Source organism: Sinocyclocheilus rhinocerous, unplaced genomic scaffold (assembly GCF_001515625.1).
Source record: "Sinocyclocheilus rhinocerous isolate Xijiao unplaced genomic scaffold, SAMN03320098_v1.1 scaffold50, whole genome shotgun sequence".
Taxonomy (NCBI): domain Eukaryota; kingdom Metazoa; phylum Chordata; class Actinopteri; order Cypriniformes; family Cyprinidae; genus Sinocyclocheilus; species Sinocyclocheilus rhinocerous.
The window spans coordinates 1,280,015-1,293,097 of NW_015641057.1; the positions used below are offsets into that span (position 1 = coordinate 1,280,015).

The 13,083-nt window shown below is 36.4% G+C and overlaps 3 protein-coding genes across 3 annotated transcripts in view; 1 reads left to right on the plus strand and 2 right to left on the minus strand.

Moving 5' to 3' along the window:
* Positions 1–7: 7 nt before the first annotated feature.
* On the minus strand, positions 8–4,245 carry LOC107754515 (cell cycle checkpoint control protein RAD9A-like). Its single transcript, XM_016570991.1, has 10 exons — positions 3,933–4,245; positions 3,693–3,763; positions 3,609–3,618; positions 2,545–2,644; positions 2,234–2,340; positions 2,051–2,157; positions 1,441–1,505; positions 714–815; positions 427–628; positions 8–335 (listed from the first exon to the last, which is right to left on the minus strand). Exons 1-10 carry the CDS (start codon positions 4,009–4,011, stop codon positions 213–215), a joined length of 966 nt encoding a protein of 321 aa, XP_016426477.1. The 5' UTR covers positions 4,012–4,245; the 3' UTR covers positions 8–212.
* A 945-nt stretch (positions 4,246–5,190) lies between these two features.
* On the plus strand, positions 5,191–9,951 carry LOC107754551 (uncharacterized). Its single transcript, XM_016571027.1, has 5 exons — positions 5,191–6,188; positions 7,235–7,371; positions 7,615–8,140; positions 8,228–8,479; positions 9,607–9,951. The coding sequence occupies exons 1-5, from the start codon at positions 5,376–5,378 to the stop codon at positions 9,808–9,810; spliced, it is 1,932 nt and encodes a 643-aa protein (XP_016426513.1). The 5' UTR covers positions 5,191–5,375; the 3' UTR covers positions 9,811–9,951.
* Positions 9,952–10,662: 711 nt separating this feature from the next.
* Positions 10,663–13,083, minus strand: part of p2rx3a (purinergic receptor P2X, ligand-gated ion channel, 3a) — a 6,202-nt gene continuing 3,781 nt past the window's right edge. The window contains exons 8-12 of the mRNA XM_016571028.1: positions 11,756–11,892; positions 11,588–11,681; positions 11,439–11,504; positions 11,085–11,162; positions 10,663–11,002 (exon numbers count right to left, since the gene is read on the minus strand). Coding sequence (XP_016426514.1) covers positions 10,859–11,002; positions 11,085–11,162; positions 11,439–11,504; positions 11,588–11,681; positions 11,756–11,892 — 519 coding nt within the window. The 3' untranslated portion in view covers positions 10,663–10,858. The remainder of the gene's footprint in view (positions 11,003–11,084; positions 11,163–11,438; positions 11,505–11,587; positions 11,682–11,755; positions 11,893–13,083) is intronic.

Here is a 13,083-nt window from a genome sequence, read left to right on the forward strand (position 1 = left end):
ATTCCGCAGTGGGAGTGAGATGTTTTAATGTGACTTGTGCAATGATTTGATGTGGTTTGTTATATTCACTGCTTCATCTCTTGGTTTAAAACCATAATTATTTTCATAGAAAAATAAAATCAGGAGGAGACATTTGTGTGTAAATGCATTCAGCAGTCTTTGTGAGGTTGGATGTGGGAGTGTTTTTTCCACATCGTTCAATCGATGGGCGGTTATGATGTTTCTGTCTGATTTTCATCTTCACTGTCACTTGCCAGCACTTCCTGGCTCTGCATGGTCTGATTGGGCAACTGAGAAGGAGTGGGCAGAACTGAACCGAAGAAAAGTGAACAAAACTGAAAGACAAGAAAGCAGGGACTGAATAATAGTGGGATCTGGGAATTAGGTGTTATATTTTTAAATGATTCATTTAAATGATGATTGTACCTTTTTGTTGGGAGGTCCTTCTGCAAGTGCTTCCTCCTCCTCCTCCTCTTCACTGAAGGAGTGCTTTCTGTTATTATTGGTGGGTCGTGGCGGGGATGTGGGGACATGTGACAGTACAGGAAGTTCGCTGGTCTCCATATCGATGAGAAACGAGTCCATGTCGTCGCTCATGAAGTCGTCTGGTGGCTGTTCTGTGTCAGGGCTGAGAGGAATAAGTATTTAAGTACCAAATATAACTCTTTATAAAGCTTTTAAGATTATGGTCAATATTTTATGATTTTACTTACTGTTTGGAGTTGACGTGGTTCTTTGGATGCGAGTCCTCTGACAGTGTAGCAAGGACAAAATTAGCCTCCAGAACACTGTCTGTTACACTCAGGATAACTGGACTTAAACACAACCACAAACACACACAGGTGAGAATACACAAATACGCTGATATTTAAAAAGTTTGGAGTAAGTTTTGTTTTTAATAATAAACATATTTCTATTTAGAAAGGACGAATTAAATTGATCAAAAGTGACGGTAAAGATAATGTTACAAAAGATTTTAAATAAATGCAGTTCTTTTCAAATTTCTATTTATTAAAGAATCCTAAAGCATATTATTAAGCAGCACGATTGAGTTCAACATGGATAATAATAAAAAATATTTCTCAAGCAGCAAATCAGCATATTAGAAGGATTTCTGAAGGATCATGTGGCACTGAAGACTGGAGTAATGATACTGAAAATTCAGTTTTGCATCACAGGAATAAATTACATTTTACAATATATTCAAATAGTAATGAGTTATTTTAAATTGTAATAATATTTAACAATATTACTGTTTCTCCTGTATTTTTGATTAAATAAAAGCAGCCTTGGTGAGTCATATTTAAAAAAAATATTTAAACAATTTACATATCCGAGCTTTTGATTGGTAGCATGCATATCAATTTTAAATATTTTAAAATAAAGTGAATAAAAAGGTGAACTTGGGCTATAGGTCATAATAAGCAAATAGAAACTAACCTGCCTGGCTCATCAAAATACATAGAAACTGGAAGACCAGACGACTCAGCAAATACAAGCAAACCCTGATGGAAAACCAGAGAGATAAAAAAAATTGTTTGTTTTAATGCTAAAGCATTCTATAGCTATTTTAATAGCAAAATCAAGGTTAAAATATATTCATAAATAAAACAGCTTTATTTTTTTGTTTAAGATCCATTTTTGACTTTGGATTTACTTCAAGAAAAACACAAAAGTCAAAAATTAAATTAAATTAAATTTGACCCCATTTATGTTTTTGTCCCTTATCTTCTTGTGCACAATTAATCATGTTATTTAAAAACAACAACAAAAAATCTATTTATTTACACACATTTATATTTATACACACATATCTATATATATATATATATATATATATATGAGCACAGTTTGCAATATCAAGCAGCATAGCAAGCTGTTTTGTACAGATAACTGGAAACGGATAAAACCGGAAAAATAAGGTGGATATTGGGGCCTTAAATATCGTTTCACTCAGAAAATTGTGACACTGTGCTAGATGTGTTGTCTTCACAGCAGCCTTTGGGGATTGAATATGTGAATGTTTGTGTTTGTGTGAGAACACACTCACCCTGAGCTCTTTGAGGCAGAAGGTGACGCTGGTCTGACTGCCAACGGCAAAATGATCAAACTCCTCCGAGCTCAAACACAGTTCAGTCATCATTGCTCGTGATGAGTCTGAGAGAGGAAAAACTTTGTTTGACTTGATTCCTTTCATGCATATCAGCAGAATATAGTCTGACATGGCTGATACCTGCATCATCCTCCACGTGGTTCCTGAGCCACACGCGATTACTGCTCACCGACAGATTCACCTCCTCCAGAGACGGAGGGAAATGCAGAACTGTGTCCACCATCAACCTACAGTGGACGACAGAAAATGATTAAACAGACTCTGAATGGAAATGCAAATGGATCAATATTACACTAGTCAACATTTGAAGTGGATCAAAACCTAAAACCCAAAAGCGTTCTTGCCTTAGGACAACTTTGATTAACTTTTTTTTTTTGATCCACTTCAAATGTTGACTACTGTAATATTGAGGTATTAAAATTAATGTAAACCTGGGTTGAGCCTGTAGCACGTTTGCACAGCTCTCTTTATCAAACACGGCCTGCAAACTCTCACAGTCCTGATAGGACAAATTGTGTGTTTTCAAGAGCCCTGTAATAAACACACACACTTTAGGTGATCATTCTGTAAAATATGCCATTTCTATGTAATATTTGACAAGTTTATTTTGAAAAAAAAATGTATTACTGACTGATTACTATGCCATAACAAAAGTTAACCAAGTAATACTCACTTTAAAGCAGCTTTACAAAAAAATCATGTTTGTTAATATTTATACTATAGTATAACTGTTTATATCTTAATATGTTCATTCCTCATAGTCTCATAGATTAGAGCTGGGCAATAATATAGTTACATTTTGTGACAATATAAACAATCAAGCATTTGAGATTTTCTCGCTTTATGTGAGTATACTGCATGTATGCAGGTAAAGTTTAATACATGCATATCTAACTTCATACACTATATGGACAAAAGTATTGGGACACCCCCTTCTAATGAACAGGTTTGACTACTTTAGTAATTTCGATGAGTACAAATCTTAATGTTTAAGCATATAATGATATTCTAGGGAATTTTATAGCAAGCATTTGGACAGGACCCTTTTCTATTCTAACATGACAATGCGTCTGTGTGTAAGGCAAGGTTCAAAAAGAAACGATTGATTGAGTCAGTGTGGAAGAACTGGACTGGTCTGCAGAAAAGCAAAGTCCTAATCCCAGATGAACACCTCTGGTGTGACTTTAAATTCAGACCTTGAGCCAAAACTCATCACTAAACACAAATGACTTGTACAAATGGGTAGTCATTTTAGACACTTCCAAAACTGTTGCAACAGAGACGGAAATACAATTTTTAAATACATGAATTATGTTTTTATCTTTGTTGCCACAGTTTTGGAAGTGCCTTTTTCTGTTCTAAAGTTTGGGCTCAAAACATAAAAGCTGCAAAGAGTTTAATTGGCAAAAAACCCGAATGTCTAATGAATGTCAAACGTCAAACTAACTTTACCGCCGTAAAAAACACAGGACACACACAAGTCACATGACCTCACAGTTTAGGAGCTGACATTGTTTTAAGACCTCACATCTGGCTAAACAAACATAAACAGTCATAAACACTGTAAACAAACACATACCCCATCCTCCATGGGCTCCAAATACAGCTCCTCTCCGATTCTTGACAGGGAATGTATGGCTTTTGCTAAAACTACAACAAGTGTGGATCAGTATTCTTCTATTCATAAGTAATATTATGTAAGTGCACGAGAAGCCTGTTTATACAGAAAGCGTCTATGTTACGTCACACCACTAGCGTTGCGTTTTAAGTTTATTTAACGAATCTTTGAAAACGACACACGAGTTACTTTAGTTATTACCTTTCACGTTTCCTCCGGTTGCAACACAATCCATTATATTTTGCTTGTCAACAATATTCTTTCTAAACAAAGTTTGCATAAAGTATTCACCGGCTCGAGTAGATTTTTATAACGAATCACGGAACCGGCCACATAACGCCAGTGGCCAATATAACGCAGGAAATTGATCGTAAAGAAAAGTTAAGAGCGGTTATCTGTTATCGCATAACATAAGGTACATCATTCAAAAAACACAAAACTTATTATTATAAGCGGATAATTCAAGAATTTAATTTGGCAGGAGTGCGCCACTGTTTACTTCGAATCCGACATGTGGCGCGTATTTTCTGCTCTAGCCAATCACTGCGCGAGGGATCAGATAGACAGCGGTTGCGTCATAACAAAGCGCCCATATACAAAAGGTTACGTATATGAAATGAACAGCATAAAATGCGCAAGGAAAGAGGTTAAATATGAGCAACAGGGGTGTATTCCAGAAAGCACGGTTAATTTACCGGCAGCTAAACCCTGAACTTTCGGTTGATTAACCCAAAACCTTGCTTGTTTGTTTGATGCTAATTATATATTAAGTCACATCAGATATGTATTTTGATTTAGAATTTAGACGTTATAGACAATGCCAATCCATGTGTGATAATATAAAATGTAATAAATATATATATATGTATATATATATATATAATGCAACACTCATTTCAAATGTAGTGGAGTAAAGAGTACAGATACTCATTCAAAAATGTAGTGAAGTAGAGAGTAAAAGTTGCTAAATATTTTCCGTACAACTACAAAGTGTCCAAAAAGATACTCAAGTAGAGTAACTAATTACATTTACTCCAATACTTTACACCTCTGTAAATACCATAATTACTACAATTAGTGATATAATAAAACAAGTTATTTCACATTAGAGAATTGCAGTTTGTTGGCTGCTTAAGAGAAAATGGGTGACCAATTAAATGTAATGACTCCACTTTCTCAAAAAGCAGTGACTTCATATTAAGACTTCAACATGTTCTCAGGATTTTTGAAGACGCAGTGCCTCAGCCATTCAGCGGCGGGTCAGAGGGAGTGACAAAAATACAAAATGATTCATCCTGACACACTTGTCTTACCTGTCCATCTGGGTGTTGGACACACCTTTTTCTGGCTTTTGCACTATTCTTTATGACACTCCTTCCTTCTGCAACATTCAGAAATCAGGAAAAGATCAGTTTTGAGAGCTCGGATGGAAAACTAGAGGATCTGAATGACTGATGGACATAAATACTTGTGTGGACTAACATGATTATATAAATGAAGGATCTGTGGAACTGTACAGCTTTACCAGTAACTATCATGGGAGAAAGTTGAGCGTCTAGAGCGAGTCTGCTTGTATGCGTACACATACCCAATATCTGTGAGTTGTCTCTACTCATGTGTGCGCATGTGGTACCATAGAGTCCAATGGCGGAGCTGAACCCTGTCTCAGACACTCATGCAATACTGGAATCTATGCTTCAGAAATTACGACTGAATGCTCAGACCAACGGTAGCTCAGTCACTGATATGCAAACATGCAGTCCGTCTGGAGAATGTAATGCTGGACCAGTGGAAGATTCATCTAAAACAACAGTTTATCAGTTTGGGTTTTGTTCCAACATTAAAGAGCCAGATGGATGCACCTCTGTCTGGAATAAGTGGGAGAATCCTTGGACTCAACAATCATCTCATTTTGAGGATGCATTGACTCCTGTTGCTAAACAACCGGTCAGAAGGATCAGTAAAAACAACTCAGGATTCTCTGGTAAACCTAAACGTTCACTATTGATTTGGGGGGAACACAAGAACTTTACATCAGAGAGGACTGGTGATGTCACTTCCTGGGTCGGAGACGATCAGATGCCCGAGCCGGAGAAGAAGCAACAGTTTTCTCTGGACGGGGAAACCAGCTCAAATGTGCCATCTTTATACAAAACAGAATCCCTCCAAAACCCTCCTGATCTTTTAGCTCCAACGCTAACAACATCATCTACAGTGTTGGAAAAACCAGAGGTCAGAGGTCAAAGTGGCACGTGGAGTTGGGGTGCTGGAATTGAGAGAAATGAAAGCACCAGATTTCATGAGCAATCGGGAAAAACGACAAAGACAAGTAAGAGGAAGTGGGGGGAGGCTAAAAGGTGGGCTCAGAATGTGAAAGAGAGATGGAGAGAGAGACACAGAAGCACACTGACCAGACAAAGAGATGATGGAGAAAGACAAGCGCAGAATGAAGTACAAGTGAGTATTTGTGTTTGTTTTAATACAGCCAAAGACAGTTTGAAATTAAACTGTATTGTGTAGGCTATTGCACGATGAAATGATCCCATAGAACCGCCTTTCACTGTTGTGAAAATTATAAAAATTAGTTAGCACCATCTAGCAATGCCTTGGCAAATGCATAACAATAGTTGTGCCCCGATTTGACAGGGTCCCTACACAGTGCACACTACTCCCTATTCCCTGAGCATGAGATATCAGTTCAAGTTCGCTTAATTTGACAAAATGCGAATACACTGCAACATCATTGCACACAGACAGCATTTAAGTCACGCATATGAGAGGAGTTAATGGTTAGATGTCATAATATACTTATGTAAATAAATATAAAGTAAATTACCTTACGGTCGTGTAATATACTTATTTATATAATACATCCATGAGTATCTTTGGAAAAATATAATCATTATAAATTTAATCAGTATAATTAATATATTTAAAAGCTGTAAAATGGGTGATAAATGTTGGTTGCAGTGTTTAATATAAAAATAAATGTGTGTTTTATTAGATGTCTTTTATTTAACTTTAATCATGATATTAGCATTTTAACGGTCACATCTCGCACACTTCATAGAGCCACTGGCAAATCCCACCTGAGACTAATTAAACTCCATAATAATGCCAGAGACTAAGTGCCTTTGTTTTAAACTTCAAACTTCTTTATGTACTGGACTGATTATCAATGACTGGTGGGTAAATTTCCTTCTTCCTGTGACATGATGTATCAATATACCCTTATTCCCTATGCCATTTGCAGTGCCGTTTAACCTGAACATGCTTGCTCCCTTGAGACTGGAATCTCACTTCACATGGTGCATACTCTGTTAAGTCCACTTACATTTGAATAGAATGCACCTAATGTGCTAAAAACATCCTTAGCAACCTTAAAGCAGTGTGCCAGCATTCAATCACCCAAACTATTCAGCATCATGGCTGACTTTTTATGGGCAAACATAGGCAAAATCTAGAATTATTACAAGTGAAATGTCTTTTATGTTTATATTCAGAGTAATCGCTCTTCGTTATTGGTGCCCATCGATGTGAATGAAACTCCTACAGCACTCTCTGAGACTACCGATATCCATCATGAAGAGATCAGCAGAGCGCTGGACGAAGATGGCCCTGGTTCACTCAGCTACATGAGGTAAACACATCAGCCAGTGACATTAGAAATATGCATCAGACATAGTTATCATTCCACATGTGTGATCCATTAATCACTTTCTATTTCATGTGAAACGGTCTCATAGAGAAAGAATGTGTGACCCCTTAGGGCTAAAACAGTAAAATTATCTATTGTAACTATTAAAGCCACATCCTGGTTGAAGTTGTTTTCATTGGCTGTTTTTGGCTTTCTGTTTACGTGATCTTTCATCCTTCTTGTCAGTGACAGTCAGTTCTCATGTGGCACTACTTCTAATTTAATGGAGGAGATCTTCAGCGGGACGGAGTGGGCTCAGTTTCTCTCAGTTAACAGCACCCAAATGCACCAATCGAAAGAGTTACCAAATACTAATAACCAATCACGTGAAGAAGAATTGCAAAGTAAATGGACTCATGACGACACAACCGATTCCCATTTAGATTCGACTCAGCTTTCGCTTCCAGAGAGCTTTGAACAAGACATGGCCTCCGATAAACAAACCGAGACGTCTCAAATGAGTGTTACTGATCTCCCCACAAATCCATTACAAACTGACCCGTTTACAAACCAGTCACAAAACACCAATCTGAACCCCAATGAGCAATCAAATGGACAGTCACATTTTTCCCAGCTTGGTCCAAATGAATCAAAGGCAACTGAGCATAGCGATCCACAGCCGACGTCTAGTCAAGTGTCCGACCCCAGCCATAACCTGCCACAAGATGGGACAGAGGATTTTATACCCCTCCTTGACCTTTCATATGCTAAGGTGAGAGTATACGCATTATAAGCAGAAGCAATGTGTTATTAGTATTTAAAATGTTCTTTCTTATTTCCTTTCCTCCTTTTCTCTTAGTCAATAAAAAGATCATCTGTAACATCCCATGGATCTCTGAGCCGAAAAAGAGAGCACTGGACAAAAAGCCGGGAATCGTTTGAACACACAACACAAGAGATGGAGGACGAGGAGAACGGCGACTCTTTCACAGCTGCACAGCTATCTTCAAACTCTGTCCGCAGCCCTTCACCCGCGTCTCCCCTCAACTCACTGAACTCAATCTCTCAAGACTCAGAGTCCTCTGAAACTTTGGAGACTGCGGTCAAAAAGGTAGGATATGTCAGAAGCTATATGCATTCAGATAAGCCAGTTTTGACTGATATCAGCTGGCTTTTATAAATATTATGATCAGTAACTTTGATTCACACCACAGAAGAATGATTTAGAACTTATTGGTTAAAGTGTTGGGTTTGAACATAAAGGGAGTTTGTTACTACAGACTACAGAGACGCGTGTGATAGTTGTGGTATTAGTGCCATTGTTGATTAATTAATTGTTGGGTGGTGCTGAATTTTCAGCTTGTTTTTTAACAAGACTACTACGATGTGCGTCACTACAAAAATTCATTTTCGGAGAAACTAGAAACTAACACTGATATGAGGACAATCCTTATAAATTTCAGTAAGCTTATACACTACCGTTCAAAGGTTTGGGGTCAGTAAGAATTCTTTTTTTTTTTGTTTTGAAAGAAATTAATACTTTTATTCTGCAAGGATGCATTAAATTGATCAAAAGTGACACAGTAAAGATATTTACAATATTACAAAAAATTTCTTTCAAATAAATACTGTTCTGTTGAACTTTATATTATACATTGTCAATGCTGAAAATGTATTACGGTTTCCACAAAATTATTAACTGCTGTTTTCAACATTGATGATAATAAGAAATGTTTCTTGAGCAGGAAATCAGCATATTAGAATGATTTCTGAAGGATCATGTGACACTGAAGACAATGATGCTGACAATTCAGCTTTACATCACAGGAATAAATTACATTTTGAAATGTAATAAAATAGAAAAGTTATTTTAAATTGTAATAATATTTCACTATATTTTTGATCAAATAAATGCAGCCATTTATTTGTTATTTTGGAGCTTGACAGCCTTGAAAAGAGTGGCTGAGAGAATATATTCTTGAGAAATTCACCTTTGTTTTTCACAATAAAAGTCATACAGTTTGGCATGAGGGTGAGACAATGATGACAGAATCTTGATTTATGGTTCAACTATGGCTTTTAGTTGTGTTAGCCTGCTAAAGCTGGCCATTTCACTAGGCAGTTATTTTCAGTTGATGAATCTATTGTAAGCACGTTCTATAATTTGTGAATTAATTGCAATCACATTAGTGTCCACATTTACAATACATCCTGTCATTATTTCTCTTCTTCTCCCAGAGGAGGATGGAAGACACTCGACGCGTTCGGTTCTCTGAGGAGGTTATCATCTTACCGCCCACCTACTTGCCAGAGTCTGATGATGATGATGAAGATGAAGAAGAAGAAAATGATAATGATTGGCAGGAAGAACCTTCTCCCCGTCATTCTTTCCCTAAGTGGATTGTGTCTTTAAAACCCAAAAGTGGAAAGTACAAATTTTAAATCTCTTCACATCTGACTCCACCTTTGAAATTTTGCAGCTTGCATAAACTGAGATTTCTGAGGCAAGAGCGACGCAGCACAAATAATCGACAATTATCATTATTACATTCTGAAAAAAATCATTTTAATGAGACTGTGATATGCCAGCATCGATTTGATATGCCATTACATTAAGTGAATTTATTTTTAAATAAAATAAAGTAAAATGTAATAAGAATAACAATAGAAATATTTAACTTAATGTGCAAAGATGTTGTGCAATTTATTTTCTAAGGTAACAAAACGTACAATCTCAAGGTCATAGTTCAATAAATAAAGTCAACAGTATGAAAATCAAGATGGTTTAGACAAATAATTCACATTAAACACACAAAATATCCATGTATACTTTTAGCTTCTGAAAGGAATAGTGTATATACTCACATCATCATTTTCTTTCTTCGTTCATTTTACATGCTCAACAATGATCTATTGCGTAATGAATTAATTCCTGTTCTTTGTAAATTTAATGTACTGCTGCTTAATTACTCTTTATATATATTCACCATTCAGTCAAAGGTTTGACTTAAACTCTTACTTTTTATCTAAGGAAGCTTCAATTACAATTTTGCATAGAAATATACAGTAAAATGTGATCATTTGTGAATTTCTTGAGAAAATGAGATATATAGACCAGATGTAAAGCAGTGCCCAGCATATATGGAAACTCCTTTAATACTTTTTAAGCTCAAATATGAGATAAGAAATATGATATTTAATATTACTACGTAACTATCGTACTTACATTTGTGTTATTTCAAAGTTGTGTTAATTCTAAAATAATAATAACGATCAGGTGTGTACAGACTTTTGACTGGTAGTGTATATGTATAGATGTGTGTTTTCTCAGGGTTTGTGGTTGACTGAAGAAAGCCTTTATTTAAATTTGTTTTATCAAACCAAGCCCTAAAGGTTCACAGACTTAAAACAAACGATGATTTGTATACTGTTACTTGACTGTTACTGTATACTGTTGCATAAAATCACAAATCCTTATTATTTGAAAGTCTCATTGGTTTGGCGGGCTGTGTGACTCCTGTCGTCCGATAGAAAAGGTCCCCGAGTCATTTGAGCTCTTCTCCAATGCTTTGATTGACATCTGGCTTCCCTCATATAGTCTGTTGTTTGCTGACTCGGACACAACACCTGATACCTGTTCATGAGGAGGACAGAAAGATAAGACATTGCTCTATTTTATCTCTACATACTTACATGACTAAACTCAACTCTGGCACCTCTTCAAATTTCTTTGCTTTGTACTCATCCGCCCCTTTATGAAAGTTGAGAAGGATGATGTCACAGAACACAGTAGCCTGCAAAAATATACACCAGTCAGATATTATATGCCAACATGTTTTTGCCAGCATTAATGTGTGTCACAATTGTCTTACCAATCCCACTGAAGTTAAAGCTGTCACCAAATTAATCAGAAACGGCACAGTGTTAAACTTCCCTGCCTGCAAATAAGCAAAGTTAGACACGCACAAGTCCATGTCACATAAACTGCTTTATAGCATTGAGGTCTATACAATCTACCCACGTGCCTAATATGTTTTTGCCAGCATTACTGTGTGTCACAATTGTCTTACCAATCCCACTGAAGTTAAAGCTGTCACCAAATTAATCAGAAACGGCACAGTGTTAAACTTCCCTGCCTGCAAATAAGCAAAGTTAGACACGCACAAGTCCATGTCACATAAACTGCTTTATAGCATTGAGGTCTATACAATCTACCCACATTGCCAGACACGATTATTTCGAAGCGGATTGCTTTAGCTTTATGAAGCGTTCGACACTCAGTTCCATCTTCAGACTGATAGTATTTAGCAAACCTGGAAGAGACAAAAAGATGATGCAGTTGCAGAAAAGACAGAAAGATGCATGAGTATGTGTGTTTGTGTGCTACCTGAAGTTATATCCTTTAGCGGCAACGCTGTTCTTAAAAGCAGCATCTAAGCGTGTGAAGAAGTAATTGGGATTGCAGTATGTTACATTATAGTCCAGATTACACTTCCAGTTGATGTTAATACCAATCTCTCCTCCCTGACACAAAAACACACATCAAACAACACAAAAACATTGTTTACTTCATATGTAGGCCTACATTCTCGTCATATACGTCTATATGTGACCCTGAAAACCCAGCTAAAGTCATTTTTTGGTGATTTACTGCTTTCTACATAAAATCATCCTTCATAAGGTAAATGGCATTCTGTGAAAATGTAACATTGATATCTTTTATATTGACTGAGTAGACCATGACAAAGATTGAAATCATAGTGAAATTAATGGTTGAAATCAAACTTTGATGCTTGTTATCTCATAATTAGATTTTGAGACTGGATTTCACAGAGAGGGTCACGTATCATTTTCACATTTGAAAACACACCTGGGCATTTAAATGGAGGTTTTATCAGATTTAACTCACTTTTGGTTTGTATTTCTTTGTTAGTATTACGGCACAATGCAAATGCTGTGGGCTGAACTTTATTTTTTAAAGGGGTAATATGATGCAATTTCAAATTTTTCCTTTCTCTTTGGAGTGTTACAAGCTGTTCGTGCATAGATAAGATCCCTAAAGTTGCAAAGACTAAAGTCTCAAATCCAAAAAGATATTCTTTATAAAAGTTAAGACTTGTCCACGCCCTCCTAAAACGGCTCGTTCTAACACGCCCCCACATGTCTATACGCTTCACATTTTCTGCTTTTAAATCCTCAATTTTTATTTATTTATTTTATTTTTTTGCCATTATTGGGACGAGTTGACTTTTTTTCTTAACATTTTGGCACGAATGCTGTGGACTGAACTGAACTTTGACTGAAGCGGGAATCAGGGGCACCTCTAGCAATTTTGGGCCCTATGAAAGAATATGAGGTTGGGCCCCCTACCGCACCAAACATACTGCCCAAAGTATTGGGAAAACTTAAAAAAACAAACAAAAAAAAACTCATCGCCAAACACCAATGACTTGTACATATGTGTACAATCATTTTAGACACTTCCAAAACTGTGGCAACAAAGATAGAAATACAATTTTTAAATACATGAATTATGTTTCCATCTTTGATGCCACACACATGGAAGTGCCTTTTTTTTGTAAGTGTCTAAAATGATTGTACGCATATGTACAAGTCATTGGTGTTTAGTAATGAGTTTTTGGCTCATACAATATTTTTGTCAATATAGATAGATAGATAGATAGATAGTCAGATTATAGATAGATAGATAGATAG